The following is a 20286-nucleotide window of genomic DNA, read 5'->3' as shown; positions in this document are numbered from 1 at the left end:
TAGGTATAGCTCCTAAAGTCATGTACAGCATCTCCTTGTCTATGGTCTCAACAATACATTGTCAGCACACATGAACTCACTCAAAAACATACCGTGCAAATACTATATTTGTGATCATTCGGTGATCAGACTGAGGGGAAAATGGCCCTTGCATAAATGGCCTTTGAAAAGCTAGACTGCCAAAAGCAATCATAACTCCAGAGCTAGTTGAGAGCCAACCAGTAGTGAAGTGATTGAAATGCACAGTGGCGGAGTCTGTTTTGAATATGGCCATTCTCTCTGGCTGCTCTCCATCAGTATTCATAGCAGAGAAGTCATGTAGAAAATGGGACTGAAATGGAAGGGGAAACATAACCTCTGTGAGCCAGCAATTCATTACCAACACCATGTGACACATGCTTTAGCCCAATCTGGCCCAACTGGAGCCCAAATGGACTGCTAATTCTGGCCAAATCTCAGACTGCTATGACTGGGGAGATAAACAGCGTTGATGTCCCTGTGGATTTAATAGACCAATCTGGACCTCACTTGAATTAAAAAGACCAGCACCTTGCACTCACATTTGAAGTCCATTTATAAAACTGTATTTCTGTCTGCCAGATTGCAGACCATCTACAGCAAGAGGTTCCATTTAGAGTACTAATTAAAAAGGTTTCCAGAGGTTATGTCAATACTCTGTACAAGCTTTGAAGTCTCAATCAGGCTTTCTATATGCCTGAAACCTGAATATAACGTTTATTTAAGATATACTAGAACTAGAAAGATCAAATAATATTGATGAATACCTTAAGGTGTTGTTTCCTCTACAGGGCATCATTAAATCAGAGCGAAAGGACTGTAAACTAACCCACTGGGGAGAACATGATTACACAGTACCACTGCATCCTGCAGTACAGTAGCAATAATCCTACTAGATTGGACACTGTCTCCTGGGGTGTAAACAAACACATCAGGCACTCTGAATCTTCCAAAACGGTTCTTAGAGTCACGGTGAAAATATACCAGATCAAAACAACATCCATATGAAAAGGAACGAAGGAAGGGAAGCTGTCTGCGGGATTTGAAACGGGTGGTGCAGTGTGTGTGTGTGTGTGTGTGTGTATGTATGCGTGCGTGTGTGTGTCTATGTATGCGTGTGCGTGTGTGTGCGTGCGTGCGATGGAAGACCTGTCTGCTGTCTGTCCGTACCTTGACCCGGCTGACAGCCTCCTGGGCCTGCATCATGCGGATGTTCTTGGACGGGTTCCTCTCAGAGAGCAGCTGGGTGGAGCCCAGGTAGTTAGCAGCAAAGATGATGCCATCAATAAGATCTTCTGGCTCACAGGGACCCGGAACTGACAGAGAGAGACAGGGAGAATGGATGGACAGAGAAACGAAGGAGCAGGAGAAAAATGCTATTAGATCATACTTCTCTTGCAAAACAAAGACATCTCTGTGTTGTTCTATCTGAAATGTCACATACGTATGAGTATTGGTAGCCTTCTGTATGTACAATTTGAATAAATCAAACACAGAAATTCTGTAGCTGTTGGGTATTATGCAGAGAAACAATCACAGCGGAGGCTTGAGCAGTAAAATGGCCACGGGTGGGCAGGGAGCTGAGAGCTGAGAGAGGCACCAGGGGATTCATGTGGCCGTGTGATATGTAGATGTAGACTCTGTGACAACCACTGAGGGATACAATGCACTGTCATGAAATCAGAGAGAGTGAAAGAAAGAAACAGCTCAGCCTCCAGGAAGCCCTGCTGTTCGCTGCCCAGTGGTGAGAGGGGCCTGGCGAGGAATGCCTTGAAAACATCTCGAACCAAACATACTCAGAGGCCTGAGACTGGCCTGCTTAGATATAGCCCTCCCACATTGACGACTAACTCACTGACACATCTGACATGATGGCTCTCAGGTAAATTGGCCAAATAAAGATAGTGAACACTTTATATTTTTATTTTACCTTTATTTAACCAGGTAGGCAAGTTGAGAACAAGTTCTCATTTACAATTGTGACCTGGCCAAGATTAAAGCAAAGCAGTTTGACACATACAACAACAGAGTTACACATGGAGTAAAACAAACATACAGTCAATAATATAGTAGAAAAATAAGTCTATATACAAAGTGAGCAAATGAGGTGAGATAAGGGAGGTAAAGGCAAAAAAGGCCATGGTGGCGAAGTAAATACAATATAGCAAGTAAAACACTGGAATGGTAGATTTGCAGTGGAAGATAGTGCAAAGTAGAAATAGAAATAATGGGGTGCAAAGGAGCTAAATAAATAAATAAATACAGTAGGGGAAGAGGTAGTTGTTTGGGCTAAATTATAGATGGGCTATGTACAGGTGCAGTAATCTGTGAGCTGCTCTGACAGCTGGTGCTTAAAGCTAGTGAGGGAGATAAGTGTTACCAGTTTTAGAGATTTTTGTAGTTCGTTCCAGTCATTGGCAGCAGAGAACTGGAAGGAGAGGCGGCCGAAGGAGGAATTGGCTTTGGGGGTGACCAGAGAGATATACCTGCTGGAGCGCGTGCTACAGGTGGGTGCTGCTATGGTGACCAGCGAGCTGAGATAAGGGGGAACTTTACCTAGCAGGGTCTTGTAGATGACCTGGAGCCAGTGGGTTTGGCGACGAGTATGAAGCGAGGGCCAGCCAACGAGAGCGTACAGGTCGCAGTGGTGGGTAGTATATGGGGCTTTGGTGACAAAACGGATGGCACTGTGATAGACTGCATCCAATTTATTGAGTAGGGTATTGGAGGCTATTTTGTAAATGACATCGCCGAAGTCGAGGATCGGTAAGATGGTTCGTTTTACGAGGGTATGTTTGGCAGCATGAGTGAAAGATGCTTTGTTGCGAAATAGGAAGCCAATTCTAGATTTAACTTTGGATTGGAGTCTGATGTGATGTGAGTCTGGAAGGAGAGTTTACAGTCTAACCAGACACCTAGGTATTTGTAGTTGTCCACATAGTTGTCCATATATTCACATATTCATATTCCACACATATATGATCATTCCTCTTTACTTTCTTGTTTGTCTTCATTTTCAAACGCAGACTCATTAATTTGTTCATCAATCTCTCTCTCTCTCAACATGTTGATCTCATGTAACAGCTGCAAGCTCATTATTTTCTCTCCTTAATACTCCATGATCTGTCATTTTGCAACTAGATTTTGAGTGGTTATTAAGGCGCTTGAATTAGAGAGACAAATCTAATATTCTTGGAATGAGCAGATCCCTGCACCCAAAGTGATATAAGCCTCTTACAGGGAATATCTGTTTTTGATGTTGGGAATTTGATTCATTTTTGTCTTTTGATTTCAGACGTAGAGGTGCCTTACCATTAACAAAGCTGGGGAAAGATGCAGCCTTCTTTGTTTCCTGAAAAACAGAAAGTCTTGATTGAACTCTCTGAATTAGTAAAGCAGAATGAAATATGCATTATCTCATTTCATGAAACTGAAAGGAAGCCTTGCAGAGAGGCAGGTTCTTTGGCTTCCACAACAAACAACAGACCAACAAACTCCAAAAGCTTCAGTCTGTCAAAGAAGATCAAACATTTTTGAACATCATTTCAAAGTCGCCTATGAAATCGATACAAACCCTATTCATGAACAGATAAGGAAGAAAATGTAAGAAACAATGCAAGAACTGAATACATAGACGTGTGCTACACTCTTAGAAAAGCATGTGGTATCTAGAACCTAAAAGGGTTCTTCGGTTGTCCCCATAAGAGAACCCTTTGAAGAATCCTTTTTGGTTCCAGGTAGAACCCTTCCCACAGAGAGTTCTACATGGAACTCAAAAGGGTCCTAACTGGAACCAAAAACGGTTCTACCTGCACCCAAAAAGGGTTGTCCTATGGGGACAGCCGAACAACCCTTTTGGAACCTTTTTTTCTAAGAGTGTATATAGTACAGATCAAAGGAAGTAACACTTCATGGCATCGACCTGATTGTAAACAGTGGTCCATGTTAACATGTAGGGTCATGACATGCCTACATCTTCAGATGTGAAACAACTGTATATCAATACTTCCACAAAGCTCTGAATGAGAGAGCCACACATTAAAGCACTCTGAGTAATGGGCATCACTTGAAAGACATGCCACTCAAATGGAGGGTCCAGGCTGAAATATGTGAAGCAGTTCATTACAGTCTGTGAGGAAGGCCCAGGAGCACTATCAAACCACTTAATAACTTAAAGGGAAACAACTTCCTAGTATATCTTAGTACACTTATGCTATAGTGGCCTCCCGCAAATATACAATACTTAAATGCTACCGTATCATTCTAGATGACCTTTAAAGTGAAGACGTGCCTCGCTCTGCAGTTCGGCTGTGCTCTCCAGCCTTAGTGCTGGGGTGTGAATGAAAGTCTGACCATACAAATCGGTGTTAGGATGATAAGAATGGGTTGGGCAGGGGAGAAAGGGCTTTGTCTCTGAGCGTCACTTGAACAGTCAGGTCAAGGTTGAGTGGTTTCCCTGACACACAGCTTGCTGCTCTCAACCAGTGTCTTGACTGCAGAGTCAAAAAAGGGCACAGCCAATTCCCTTCCTTTTAGAGCAATGGAAGTGGGGAATGAGGATAGCAACCTTGTATAGAATGTCCTTGAGAGAAATGTCCACAATAATAACAGTGGTGATTTCCTTAAGAAAACTGGACAACCACACTGTTACCTGGAGACAGGGACTTCATTCATTCATAAACACAGTTCACTGATCCTCATAAATCCTCTGGCACTGGCCTTTTAACGAGGCATGGAGAGGCAGCCTTTAGTTATTATACCCCCAGGCTCTGGAATAGCCTGCCAGAGAACCTGAAGGGGGCCAAAACTGTGGACATATTTTAAAGAGATCTTGAAACACATATTTTTTGCTTTGCTTTTCCTTTTAGTTGTTTCGTTTGTATCATTTAAAAAATATATATATCTTATGTTTGTTGTGTAGTAAATATGTGACTCAGCACCTGTATTCGGTCTTATGTAACAAAATTTGAAATTGTGTTTTTTATATTGGATAAAAGAAGAGACTCACAGCTACAGAATTATATATCATACACTGGATTTGAGAAACAATGGGAAAGTAACTCTGCTTTGAAAGTTGATAAACTTGTAAACTCACTTTTGAGAAAATGGCCTTTGAATGTTTTGGTATCTAGTGAAGAGCTCTTCTTTGTCTACACCCATTCAGCATCGTTCACACCCTCTTAAGCTTTAGCCCCACCCATCTAGTTTCGCTCTTGGAGAGTTTAGAGAGCACACTTGACACTCTGGCCGATTATTTGTTCACCTCTGGATAACATGAAAACAGCCTAAGCAGCTCTGCTGGCAACAATTTCGTTACACTTTTTTGCCGACGTTTACTGACACCGGCCGTATGCAACGTGTGTTGTACACTTTAGCTTAAGACATGTAGCTAGCTAGCTACAGATGAAGTCGGAAGTTTACATACACTTAGGTTGGAGTCATTAAAACTTGTTTTTCAACCACTCCACAAATGTCTTGTTAACAAACTATATTTTTGGCAAGTCGGTTAGGACATCTACTTTGTGCATGACACAAGTCATTTTTACAACAATTGTTTACAGACAGATTATTTAACTTATAATTCACTGTATCACAATTCCAGTGGGCCAGAAGTTTACATACTTACATACAGTTTACAGCTTACATAAGTTGACTGTGCCTTTAAACAGCTTGGAAAATTCCAGAAAATTATGTCATGGCTTTAGAAAATTCTGATAGGCTAACTGACATCATTTGAGTCAATTGGAGGTATACCTGTGGATGTATTTCAAGGCCTACCTTCAAACTCAGTGCCTCTTTGCTTTACATAATGGGAAAATCAAAAGAAATCAGCCAAGACCTCAGAAAAAAAATGGTACACCTCCACAAATCTGGTTCATCCTCGGGAGCAATTTCCAAACGCCTGAAGGTACTACGTTCATCTGTACAAACAATAGTATGCAAGTGTAAACACTAGACGTCGACCGATTAATCGGAATGGCCGATTAATTAGGGCCGATTTCAAGTTTTCATAACAATCGGTAATTGGTATTTTTGGCCACCGATTTGCCGATTTTTTTGGACACCTTTATTTAACTAGGCAAGTCAGATTCAAAACACATTCTTATTTTCAATGACGGCCTAGGAACGGGGGTTAACTGCCTTGTTCAGGGGGGATTCGGGGATTTGTTTTTGCAACCTTCCGGTTACTAGTCCAATGGTCTAACATTGCACTCCACGAGGAGCCTGCATGGCAGGCTGACTACCTGTTACGCGAGGGCAGCAAGAAGCCAAGGTAAGTTGCTAGCTAGCATTAAACGTATCTTATAAAAAATGATCAATCTTAACATAATCACTAGTTAACTACACATGGCTGATGATATTACTAGTTTATCTGTGTCCTGCGTTGCATATAATCGATGCGGTGCCTGTTAATTTGTCATCGAATCACAGCCTACTTCGACAAACGGGTGATGATTTAACAAGCGCATTTGCGAAAAAAGCACTGTCGTTGCACCAATGTACATAACCATAAACATCAATGCCTTTCTTTAAAATCAATACACAAGTATATATTTTTAAACCTGCATATTTAGTTAATATTGCCTGCTAACATGAATTTGTATCACTTCTCTAGCGTTCCGTGCAAGCAGTCAGGGTATATACAGCAGTTTGGGCCGCCTGGCTCATTGCGGACTGTGTGAAGTCCATTTATTCCTAACAAAGGCCGTAATTAATTTGCCAGAATTGTACATAATTATGACATAACATTGAAGGTTGTGCAATGTAACAGGAATATTTAGACTTAGGGATGCCACCCGTTAGATAAAATACGGAACCGTTCCGTATTTCACTGAAATAATAAACGTTTCGTTTTCGAAATGATAGTATCCGGATTCGACCATATTAATGACCAAAGGCTCGTATTTCTGTGTGTTATATTATAATTATGTCTATGATTTGATATTTGATAGAGCAGTCTGACTGAGCGATGGTTGGCAGCAGCAGGCTCGTAAGCATTCATTCAAAACAGCACCTTCATGCGTTTTGCCAGCAGCTCTTCGCAATTCTTCAAGCATTGCGCTGTTTATGACTTCAAGCCTATCAACTCCCGAGATTAGGCTGGTGTAACTGATGTGAAATGGCTAGCTAGTTAGCGGGGTGCGCGCTAATAGCGTTTCAAACGTCACTCGCTCTGAGACTTGGAGTAGTTGTTCCCCTTGCTCTACATGGGTAACGCTGCTTCGAGGGTGGCTGTTGTCGATGTGTTCCTGGTTCGAGCCCAGGTAGGAGCGAGGAGAGGGACGGAAGCTATACTGTTACACTGGCAATACTAAAGTGCCTATAAGAACATCCAATAGTCAAAGGTATATGAAACACAAATCGTATAGAGAGAAATAGTCCTATAATTCCTATAATAACTACAACCTAAAACTTCTTACCTGGGAATATTGAAGACTCATGTTAAAAGGAACCACCAGCTTTCATATGTTCTCATGTTCTGAGCAAGGAACTTAAACATTAGCTTTTTTACATGGCACATATTGCACTTTTACTTTCTTCTCCAACACTTTGTTTTTGCATTATTTAAACCAAATTGAACATGTTTCATTATTTATTTGAGGCTAAATTGATAGTATTTATGTATTATATTAAGCTAAAATAAGTGTTCATTCAGTATTGTTGTAATTGTCATTATTTCAACAACAAAAAAATAATATATAAAAAAATAAAAAAAAAAAAAAAAATAATAAATAAATAAATAAATAAAAATTAAAAAAAAAAAAATAATAATAATAAAAAAAAAAAATCGGCAGATTAATCGGTATCGGCCTTTCTGGTCCTCCAATAATCGGTATCGGTATAGGCGTTGAAAAATCATAATTGGTCGACCTCTAATAAACACCATGGGACCACGCAGCCATCATACCACTCAGGAAGGAGATGCGTTCTGTCTCCTAGAGATGAACGTACTTTGGTGCGAAAAGTGCAAATCAATCCCAGAACAACAGCAAAGGACCTTGTGAAGATGCTGGAGGAAACAGGTACAAAAGTATCTATATCCACAGTAAAACGAGTCCTATATCGACATAACCTGAAAGGCTGCTCAGCAAGGAAGAAGCCACTGCTCCAAAACCGCCATAAAAAAGCCAGACTATGGTTTGCAACTGCACATGGGGACAAAGATCGTACTTTTTGGAGAAATGTCCTCTGGTCTGATGAAACAAAAATAGAACTGTTTGGCCATAATGACCATCGTTATGTTTGGAGGAAAAAGGAGGATGCTTGCAAGCCGAAGAACACCATCCCAACCGTGAAGCACAGTGGTGGCAGCATCATGTTGTGGGGGTGCTTTGCTGCAGGAGGGACTGGTGCACTTCACAAAATAGATGGCATCATGAGGGAGGAAAATTGTGTGGATATATTGAAGCAACATCTCAAGATATCAGTCAGGAAGTTAAAGCTTGTTCGCAAATGGGTCTTCCAAATGGACAATGACCCCAAGCATACTTCCAAAGTTGTGGCAAAATGGCTTAAGGACAACAAAGTCAAGGTATCGGAGTGGCCATCACAAAGCCCTGACCTCAATCCTATAGAAAATGTGTGGGCAGAACTGAAAAAGCGTGTGCGAGCAAGGAGGCCTACAAACCTGACTCAGTTACACCAGCTCTGTCAGGAGGAATGGGCCAAAATTCACCCAACTTATTGTGGGAAGCTTGTGGAAGGCTACCCGAAACGTTTGACCCAAGTTAAACAATTTAAAGGCAATGCTACCAAATACTAATTGAGTGTATGTAAACTTCTGACCCACTGGGAATGTGATGAAAGAAATAAAAGCTGAAATAAATCATTCTCTCTACTATTATTTTGACATTTCACATTCTTAAAATAAAGTGGTGAACTTAAATGACCTAAAACAGGAAATTTTTACTATGATTAAATGTCAGGAATTGTGAAAAACTGAGTTTAAATGTATTTGGCTAAGGTGTATGTAAACTTCCGACTTCAACTGTGGGTAAACAATGAACCTAGCTAGGTAAACAACTTATAAGATCACACACATCACGTAATGTTAGCTAACGAGCCAGCCAGCTAAAGTTAGCTAGTTAAACAACAATGAACATAGTGCTAAATCATGTCGTTACTACCCTGCATGAATCTGGTGGGAGCTAACCAACCAGGTTCAATGTTAGCTAGCTAACATTAGGCTCTAACTAGCAAAGCAAACAGCTCTGCGATACAGCTTTTATTTTCATTGTTTTTATTCGTTTTTCCTGTAAAGCACATTGTGTTGCATACCATGTCTGAAATCTGATGTATAAATTAAGCTTGATTTGATGATAAATAATCTGAAGAACATCTCTTCACACCCATGACACGGGCTCTGAAGGACAAGCACAGGACAGTAATAATACTGTTATGTATTCCACATAATATCATCTGTCACAATGAGTTCGGACTGCAGACAGAGACAGTTTACCTCCGGGACATTGTTGTTCTCCAGCGGCACGTTGAGGTCAGAACGCTGCTGTTTCCTGGGCTGCTCTGCACCGTTGGTCATCTGTGGGGGTTAAACCAGGGGTTAAACAGAGACTAGAGGACAGAGAGTTAATAAAACTTTTCCAAGCAGACAGTAGAAATGAAGAAAAAAAGGACCAGTCCCTTAGGGAGCTACAGCTAACATACATTAGTAATACAGTCCGATACATTTCTCTATGGGTCGGAGAAAGAAGTAGTTGTAATGTGAAAAAAATAAGGTCATGCTATTATTAGACATGAATTGAGTTCTGTGAAATACACACAGGACAACATGTTGTCTTGAGTACCACTATAGCCTTGACAGTTCACATTTACTTAGCAAAGCATGGTAGAGATTATGAAATGAAAGATTATGAAATTGCTCTCATTTCATATTTACTTAACTCAACAATCCTTATTTTTACAGCGACAACACAATCATAAGTCCTGATTAGTATTCAACATCTACACATCAGTTTGAGCAAACAGTAATTCAATAATAATTATATCCATTTGTTTGACAGGATGAAACAAATCTCTGCCCTGAGGAAGCAGGAAGTATCCAGCCTGAATCTGATGTTTTCAAACACTTCAGTGAGCCTTAATCACAGTACCTGAATGCTGAAAGCTTTCTGCAAAACATCTACAACTGCTGCGTAAAATCACAAACAGTCACCGAATTTAACCTGGGCAGTAGATTTTCTATTGTTGTTGTCAGTGACTGTTCTGCACAATATGTGCTTGCTTCCAATACAATCCAGGTATGTGGCTTGTCCCACTTCTCTCCAACAACACAGTAAAGACAACACACATAACCACAACCATACACACAGTTATGCATAACACATATGTACACGATGGAGCAGGTGTGTAGCAGCATTCTGCCATCCCATACCGCAGGGCACACACACAGGCTCTCCCCTCACCTCACCATCTGGCTGGGCTGGGGGTGAGCATGGTAGGACTCAGAGAGGGGCTTGGTGGAGGACAGGAAGAGGTGTGTGTGTGTGTGTGTGTGTGTGCGTGCGCCTGTGTGGAATACAAGAACAGGCTGGATCTGAATGAGGGCAGTGGGCGTGGGAGATGGAGAGGGGAGCTCAAGGTGTCTGGCTGTGGCTGGGTCTCCAGCAGGGGAGGGGAAGGGTCTCACTAGCTGCACTATAGCTACAGTGCAATAACCTGCCTGTCAACCACCTCACACATAATAAATATCTCCCTATCACAAATCTTGTTTTAATCAGTTCCAATGGCATCTGAACATAACCAGGCCGTACATCTTGTGTACGGTCTGACTGTATTAAACACATGTCGTGACCCCACTCTCCGAGGGTGTCTCAGGGGGAGTGGGATATGCAAAGAAAATCTATTTCCATTACACCACTACACTGTACAGGTTACACACTTGTGCATGTGTGAAACAGGACAAATATAAGCAGCCCCGATTTGACCTTGAATGTATAACGTTACTCTATACAGATCAGGTAAAGTGTAAAGAAGGAGGACCATGATTTAAGGGTTGGTTATAGTCCTTCTAAAATTGATACTTTGGAAAAAGCCCCAAAATCTAGATGATTAAAAACCCAAGTCATGTTTATCCGGGAGATTAGTGTTAGAGGCATTAGACATTTTGGATTGGAAAAATGTAGTCTGAAAATTACTTTGATCACTGTGCCCTTCATCTCCCTGTACAATCTGGAAGAGAGATTAAACGTTGGATTTATACTCTGACAACCTTCTCAACACATCACCTTAACTGTACGTCTGACTTGTCATTCACATCATTTCAATAGAGGAGATTCAATGAGTGTGTATAGAAAATACCCACCAAAATGGCCTGTCCCTCTCACCTGTTCTTGAGCCCACTGCTGTCGCTCCTCCGGGGTGCGGGAGCGAACCTTGAAGCCCCTCTGGAGCTCAGGGTTGTTGTGCCGTGTGGAGGGGAGGTTGAGGGACTTGGGTCTGCTGTCATGGCGGTGTGGGGTTGGGGTGTAGGGGGCAGGCTCAGGCTTGGCGTGGGCCTCAGGAGGGTGGTAATCACTGGGTACACTGTCTTGCACCAGCTCGTCAGGGCTCTGGTCAGTGCCACCGCTGCTCAGACTACCCATGCTCATACTCATCTTGATCTCTGCCACTATCTGGTCAATGTCCTCCTCTGCCTCCTCCCCTGTCTCCCCCTCCACTACCACCTTACGGCCACGGTATGGAGACCGCGGTACGTGAACCACGGAGTTCCCATTGTCCTCCTCTGGGCCATAGTAGTCCCCAGTGTAGGCAACCCCAGCTCTCACCTCCTCCTCCTCTTCCTCCTCCTCTGTGGGTGGGGGGGACTCGTGCTGGACGGTGGCGGGGTGGGGGTCCAGGACGTTGTAGATCTGTTCATCTGGGTCCTGCTCCACCACCTCACAGCGCACCTCCCCCACCTCCACCCCTCCTTCTCCCTCCGCCCACTCCTCCACCGCCTCCTGGCACTCGTCTGTGTCGCCCGGGGGCTCAGACCGGAGGTGCTGCACAGTGCTGGCGGTGTAGTCAGCCTCGGCCTCGTTGCAGTCCATGCTGCCCTCCAGGTAGCTGTCATCCTCAGGGCAGTAGCGGATGTAGTAGGTGACGCCCTCGTCCTCCTCCGGCAGACCTTCATCATAGTCCTCCTCCTCTGAGGTGTTGTTCACATAGTCAGAGCTGGAGTCCCCGTCCAGGCTGTCAGCGTGGTCGTGACGGTGGCCGTGGCAGCCTGCATGGTCGTGGTCATTGATGTGACTGTGGACGTGGCCGTGGTTATGGCAGTCTACGTCGTCGTGACTGTGACCGTGATAGTCTGCATGCTCGTGGCCATGGCACTCTGCATGGTCGCTGCTGTGACTGTGGTCATCATGGTCGTGGCAGTCTGGGTGATCGTGGTCATGGCTGTGTTCATGTTCGTGTTCCGGCTCAGGTGTAGTAGGTGTAGCTGGCCGGCTGTTCGTCAGCTCTGGCTCCAGGCCCTGCTGGCGGCAGTAGTGGACCTCCTCCTCCTCCTCCTCCCCGGCCCCTCCTCATGCTCCTGGTCGTGCTGCTCTGGGGGGTAGGCGGCGGGGCAGGGGGGCCGGACGGGGGGCACCACCATGCTGCAGCTGGAGCCGCTGGTCCCTGGCCTCTTCCTGTGAGCCATCACTGGCGCTGGCTGCTTACAGGCCATGCATCTCAACTGTCCTCAGTCCTACAGAAGGCAGAAAGACAGAACCGCACCATTAGAGCTATACTGCTACAGTACAATCATCACAAACAACATTTCAATGAAACACAGTGCAGGAAGGCTACAAAGATGAAACGTGTTGGAAGTGTTACGCATCCCCCAGTGAGTGAGCCTTTTAGACACAGTGAGAGAGTTAACCACTCTGTTGTCCTATTGTGAAACCCTGTTAGGGCCAATTAGAGATGCACTATGACTGACACATTCAAAACAAGACATAGTGAGGGAAGTGAGGGAACCAATGGTGAGGGAACAAATAAAGGCTTTTACCCACCGCTCTACCCAAAATTACAGCAAACTAATTGCAGCATTTCCGCAAAAATGGAAGAGGCAAGTGGAAGGGGGAGAAAGTAAGGAACTTGTCTGTCGGCCCTGCATTAAAGACCAAAATTGGTTAAAGAAAATTGTGATAAATAAAAAAGTATACCAGTTTAATTTAAGGACCAAAAATTGACATCTGTGCCATATAGATTGCAAAATAGTTGGCACATGGTTTAAGAACTGATACACAAAACCACGCCGGATTCAAAACTTTGAGTTTTTCAATTAAAAGTATTATACAAAATTCTTGCAATCAATAGAATGTTATATAAAATGGAATACAACCATCCCAGCTCTGCAGATTTTTCTGCGAAGAGATAGAATCATTAAATGATTTGTTTTGGTACTGTCCCTTTGTAGCTTGTTTGTGGTTGCAGGTTCAGGAATAGCTGAAGAATTGCAACATTTACCTGGAGCTAACTCTGCAAATAGCACTGCTGGGTGATTTGAAAAGTCATAGTCAATCAATCAATAATATAATAATACTCTTAGCAAAAATGTGAAAGAAAAGCAGCCAACAAGTGCTCAGCATATGTGGAAACTCCTTCAAGACTGTTGGAAAAGCATTCCTCATGAAGCTGGTTGAGAGAATGCCAAGAGTGTGCAAAGCTGTCATCAAGGCAAAGGGTGGCTACGTTGAAGAATCTCAAATATAAAACATATTTTGATTTAACACTTTTTTGGTTACTACATGATTCCATATGTGTTCTTTCAAAGTGTTGATGTCTTCACTATTATTCTACAATGTAGAAAATAGTAAAAATAAAGAAAAACCCTTGAATGAGTGGGTGAGTCCAAACTTTTGACTGGTACTGTATGTATTTATAAAAACTATATACAGTATATGTGGGATTTTAAATGATGGAGACAATTACAATGATGGAAGCCACAAACGATCTGCATTATGAAAGCGTTTAACCACATACACACCCCAGGCCCAGGAGTCCCCAGCATATTACAGCTAGCATTGTAGAAGCATTGATCTCAGTATAGAAACACAGCTCCAAACAACCATCATGGGCACCTCACTGTGGTAAAGATCAGGAGAACTAGTCTGACAAAACAAACAGGCTGTGCATACCTCTAAGTTAGACCTAACTCCTAACATAGCATCCATGCCTTTACAAATAGCTGATGCACATTGATTCCCCTGCTGAACACAAATGCCCCTCTTTCTCTCAACCTGCAAATGGACACAGGATCTCTTCACCACTGAAAGACCTGATCAATTACTGCTATTGGAGGCAGACAGGTTCTCGAGTAGCTTACCCACACCCACAATTAAGTGCTTACTTAGCACTACTGCATTAGGCTTGACACAATACAGAACTCTGCTCAATACAGCGCTTTGCATTGAGTTGTGTTTGGCCTGCGGACAAATGCCTGAGGCAAGAGAATGAAACAAAGAGGGAGCCTGCCTTTACCTTAAGCTAATTGGACTTTGACAGTTATACAATCAATACTCAAATGGGGGTCATCTCTACACAGAGGCCTGTGAATATTCACTCATAGATCGGGAGAGATTGGCGTGATGTTCAGTCTCCCAGAGTACCTGGACTGGTATTGATCTGCACACAGCAGGGTGGAGAATGGCTCGCCTGGGAGATTGGGATCATTCTAATTCAGAGCGCTCGAATCATTGTTAGGGTGCGGCCACGAGGCGAGCAGGGAGAGATTATATCGGGGTATTTCTGTTGCCTCTGCACACAGGGCCCTAAACAAATTCAACAATCTCATTAAAAAGCCATCAAACAGCGAAGGGATGGTATAAATCACGTGAGAAGCCATTAATAGAGGACATATACACACACACACACACACACACACACACAGCTGTGAAGACGAGTGCCGGCACAAAAACATTAGATGAGTAATACAATACTGCGATTTAAAGAGAGAGTGACCTGGTGTCCCACTTTCTCTCCTCCTCTATGTTCCTTCCACCTGTCTCATCTCCACCAGCTGCCACTAACAACTGGCTGCTCTCTGAGGGGCTTTTGTTGTTCCTTTCCCCTCTTCTCTCACCGCCTATAATTACGCTTTCCATCACAGGTGATTGCAACAGCTAATTACCCCCACTCCAGCCCGCTCCCCACCTCCCTCTCCGTCAGGAGGCTGTGTCTGGGGGGTGGACTAGGTATAGCTCCAGAAGCACACATTCACAACCCACATTATGGCCATTCATTCAGGTGACTGACTCGGAGCAATACTGCTGATGCTGTTGCTAGACAAAGAGGCTGTTCACTGGAAAGTCTATGGGGAGAGCAAGTTCAAACACATATACAGAACACATGATTCCCCATTCAACCCAGCCTTCTATCGTTATAGTAGGTACAATAAGAAATGTGATCACGACACATTCTGTAGATATCTGACTGGCAGAGACTCATAAAGAGCAATAATAATATGGAGGAACTATATTTAACTTTAGGCACCCGAGGGGCGTAGCGGTCTAAGGCACTGCATCTCAGTGCAAGAGGCGTCACTACAGTCCCTGGTTCAAATCCAGGCTGTATCACATCCGGCCGTGAATGGGAGACCCACAGGGTGGTGCAAAATTGGCCCAGCATCGTCTGGGTTTGTCCGTCATTGTAAATAAGAATTTGTTCTTCACTGACTTGCCTAGTTAAATAAAGGTTCAATTAATTTTTTTTAAATAATAATAATAAATATGTCCTACCTCTGTCTCTGGTCCTGAGCAGTAGTAGTGTTGAACAGGGCCAGGCGTGTAGTGATACAGGCGTATAGCCCTGCCTTACCCCATCCCTCACCAGCTGCTCTCCTCTTCCACCTCCCTGTTCCCCCTATTCTTTCCAGCATCCTCTAGCAGCCAGCCCCGCCCCCCGCCACTCCCAATGGGCAATTATTGGTAGCTAAGAGTAACTGCCTCCTATGGGTACCAATGACCTTTCACCTCCTCTTTGTTTGGTTCTGAATAAATCCCCCACAGGAGCCCTGGATAAATCTGTTGACTGAGTGTTTCTACCAAGAGTGTGTATGTTTTACCTCTCCTTCAATGTATTCTGTCTGCCTGGATCTATTTTGTATGTGCAGAGTGTCTTGTCTGTGTTTCTACCTACCTCTCAATAGAATCCCAGTCCACAGTCCTCCCAGTCCACAAATAGCTTTCCCAAATTCTGCTTTGTTTGGGCTGAGCCGTATGAATTACAGACTTGACAGCTTTTATTGAATTTGAATACATTACCATGTGAATGACGACCTATCACAACAAATACATAAGAAATCCGTCCTACCTGTTCAGGGCAATTTGTATTCTGTCCCCTGGTATACCCCTAAATCAAAATGAAATATAACGCAGAACAATCTGCATTTCTCATAGACATCTACTCTCACAAAGATATCACCCCCTGAACGACACAGAACCATGTCAATCTGAATCCTGACAACAGTCAGTGCCACATGCCTATTGTGTCCAAGTCCCAATTCTCTATCATCTGATTGCAGTAAAACACATGACAGGCCTGACGACTAAACCCAAGTACAAATCACAGTTGGTCCTTTTTGAACGAGCTTAATTAGGATAGTGACTATGAGCATCACAGTGAGGAAATGACTGGAAAGCTCATAAAAACAGCACAATAGAGAAGTTTCTCCCCTTGTGCTTCCTATAATTAGGACATTCTAATATGTATGTCAAGAGAGGAATATCAAAGTGGCTTCTCTATGGCTGTTCCCTCGTGATATTCGAGCTTATGCAGTATCTTTGTCTAACACAACTACTGTCCATGCTTTTCTTAATATGACTTACTGTATCTACCTGTGAAGGAGGTTAATCTGTTTCTTTCACCACAGCCCAACCATTCTAACACTTAACAACAAGGAAACAATTCTGTTTATATTCTACAGGATATATTTAAAAGAGCCCATAGCTTGCTGGAAGTACAGGGCCGACAAAATTAAAACAAAACTGGTGTTAACAGAGAGACAGTGGCATTGGCAGCCCCTATTTGTATTGCAGGCAACAACAGTGAAATGGATCCCAGCTAATTGGCCCTAATCACGCTAGTAATTGCACTTTAGCGCTTTTTTGATTAGATATATAAAACGCCTCCTTTGTAAACCCCAATAGGATGGCTTTAATCACTTCCTTTCCAAACAAGCTGCAGTTTGTTGTCTCTGTCCTTTCAGCTTCCATCGCTGCAATGTGTTGAACGTTCAACTGGCACTGCATCTTGCTCACATTGCAAAACCTATCCGATTATTGATCCACGTCCACCGTAGAAAACTCCACTCCACACATGACAGGATCACGTTCAAAGATCAGTCTCACACACCACTGTTCTGTATAGGGTAAAGTAGGACCAACAGACGGGTTAGCTGACAAGTCACGAAAACAATGTGCACGCTTCAAATGGGGCAGGAGGCAGTGTGTTGTTTTATCTTGTTCTTGATACCCATCGGTCTTGTTTTGAGGTGTTTTAAACTAACGGCACGTCTATGCTAATATTGCAAAATTCACTAGCTAGCTAACCAACGACCGTAACTTTGTATTTGCTCACATCTACAAGCATTTCGCTACACCCGCAATAACATCTGCTAAACACGTGTATTTAGCAATACATTTGATTTGAGAGACAACAAGTGCTAATTGTGCAAACGTACTTGTTTTCAATAAACATCGGAGACAAAATATAGTTTACATGGTGTCTGTTTTGCCTCATAGTTCCACAAAACTAAACAACCAAACAGTCTATATGATGGAAACTAACAGGGGGTGGGGGGGGGGTCTTTTACAGAGGTCAGCCATAGTAGTACAGTGCGCCTAGTCTGTATGAGCACAGAACACAGTGAACGATCTATTAACCCATCCTCTATGGTGCACTGCAGAGAGACATTTCCCCCCCCACTCTCTCTTACAGCACAAAGAAACACCTACAAAAAGATGTTACATACTGTACGATTTAAACAGAATAACAAAGATGAAAATGGATCATAAAATGGATCAACAATGGGGGAATTGCTCCTGAGAGTCTTAAATGAGTAGGTGCATCATTACTCCTTTCATTACGTTTGGTGTGCCTTGTTAAAAGTTGCCCTGTTCCTAGGCACATGCATTTCTTCAGATCACCAACACATCACACCAGACTGCAGTGCTATGATGCATGATTTCAACTTAACAGGCAGAGATGTAATACAATTTGCTAAGGATTTACTGCACCTCCATGCCTGTGTGGAATGGGAACACAGCACTCGTTTCATCTTCTTTACAGAAGCGAGGGAGGAGAGAGGAGAGGTAAATGAGAGACAGAGAGAAGAAGAAAACTGTTGTCCCCCACCCCCTCTTCCCTAAGGCAGGAGAATAAACAGTACCAGTCAAAAGGTTTGGACACACCTACTCATTCAAGGGTTTTTCTTTATTTTTTAAAATATTTTCTACATTGTAGAATTATAGTGAAGACATCAAAACTATGAAATAACACATGGAATTGTGTAGTAAGCAAAAAAGTGTTAAACAAATCAAAATATACTTTATATTTGAGATTCTTCAAAGTAGCCACCCTTTGCCTTGACAACTTTGCACACTCTTGGCCTTCTCTCAACCAGCTTCATGAGGTAGTCACCTGGAATGCATTTCAATTAACAGGTGTGCCTTCTTAATTTGCAGAATTTCTTTCCTTCTTAATGCATTTGAGCCAATCAGTTGTGTTGTGACAAGGTGGGGGGGTATACAGAAGATAGCCCTATTTGGTAAAAGACCAAGTCCATATTATGGCAAGAACAGCTCAAATAAGCAAAGAGAAATGATAGTCCATCATTAATTTAAGACATGAAGATCAGTCAAGAGCTTTGTGCAGTCACAAAAACCATCAAGCGCTATGGTGAAACAGGCTCTCATGAAGACTGCCACAGGAAAGGAAGACCCAGAGTTACCTCTGCTGCAAAGGATAAGTTCATTCGAATTACCAGCCTCAGAAATTGCAGCCCAAATAAATGCTTCACAGAGTTCAAGTAACAGACATCAACTGTTCAGAGGAGACTGTGTGAATCAGGCCTTCATTGTCGAATTGCTGCGAAGAAACCACTACTAAAGGACCCCAATAAGAAGAGACTTGCTTGGGCCAAGAAACACAAGAAATGGACATTAGACAGGTGGAAATCTGTCCTTTGGTCTGACGAGTCCAAATTTGAGATTTTTGGTTTCAACAACCATGTCTTTGTGAGACGCAGAGTAGGTGAACGGATGATCTCCGCATGTGTGGTTCCCACCATCTAAATTATATTTTGATCTGTTTAACACTTTTTTGGTTACTACATGAGTCCATATATGTTATTTCATAGTTGTGATGTCTTCACTATTATTCTACAATGTAGAAAATAGTAAAAATAAAGAAAAACCCTTGAATGAGTAGGTGTGTCCAAACTTTTGACTGGTACTGTATATGTTTGGGTAAGAAATATGAATAAAACAATCGGTTACACACAGCACCTGATTGGGTGAAAACTCCTTGAAGGCCAATTATCCCCAGACAGCTTCTATAGACAGATGTCTAATACAAACTGTATGTTCCCTGCATTTCCCTGCACCATCATTACAGTTAGCATCCATGGTTTTTGTTTTACTTCTTTACTACGAACATTGTTTATATGGTTTTCCTTGAAATATTTTCACTCCAGGTGAAACCTTGGATTGACTGATATCAATAAACACATTTAGATTTATAATAGACTATAATTAAGTCGGTGGAATATTACCATATATACTGTACATACACAGGAAGCAAGGTAGGCGTACTGAGGGTTGATTTGTTTTCCTCTTCAGCAGCCCTAGTTAGTGTGTGTGTGTGTGTGTGTGTGTGTGTGTGTGTGTGTGTGTGTGTGTGTTTGTTAAATTTTGAGCCCTTTTGTCAGGTCCTTGCGTTCCAGTCAGGCACACAACTTCCTGCAGGCGATACAGAGAAAGCTGTCATTAGTGTGAACCAGCTGAGGTCCCAGTGCAGAGGTGGACCTGCATGATGACTGCAGCAGCCTCAGGGCATGGTGATGGTACAAACCGAGACACACTAATTTCACCCTGCCACTGGCCCATCAAGGTTAAAGCATAGCACACTGAGATTCAGTCATAATACAATAATACATGGACCCATTAAGTAATTATCAGTCCCTGCACCACCATTCCACTGTGAACCTCTTCTCCCTGGTACAGTATAAGCTACCAGTACCCACACGACTAGAAGAGAATGGACACAGTCCTGAAAGTGATT

The 20286-nt window shown here is 42.9% G+C and overlaps 1 protein-coding gene across 4 annotated transcripts in view; it reads right to left on the bottom strand.

Moving 5' to 3' along the window:
• LOC106562153 (amyloid-beta A4 precursor protein-binding family A member 2) overlaps positions 1 to 20286 on the bottom strand; it is a 74546-nt gene that overhangs the window by 11469 nt on the left and 42791 nt on the right. For 3 of the 4 annotated variants that reach the window (XM_014126832.2, XM_014126836.2, XM_014126833.2), the window contains exons 3-6: positions 11364 to 12709; positions 9479 to 9559; positions 3331 to 3370; positions 1189 to 1334 (exon numbers count right to left, since the gene is read on the bottom strand). In XM_014126832.2, the coding sequence (XP_013982307.2) occupies positions 1189 to 1334; positions 3331 to 3370; positions 9479 to 9559; positions 11364 to 12068 (972 nt within the window). In that variant the 5' untranslated portion in view covers positions 12069 to 12709. Of the gene's footprint in view, positions 1 to 1188; positions 1335 to 3330; positions 3371 to 9478; positions 9560 to 11363; positions 12710 to 15743; positions 15872 to 20286 lie in introns of those variants that run through there. The other variant, XM_014126835.2, reaches the window with a different exon arrangement.

The sequence above is a fragment of the Salmo salar genome, chromosome ssa11 (assembly GCF_905237065.1).
Source record: "Salmo salar chromosome ssa11, Ssal_v3.1, whole genome shotgun sequence".
Taxonomy (NCBI): Eukaryota; Metazoa; Chordata; class Actinopteri; order Salmoniformes; family Salmonidae; genus Salmo; species Salmo salar.
The sequence above is the reverse complement of the archived record's forward strand: the minus strand, read 5'-3'. Positions and strand labels throughout refer to the sequence as shown.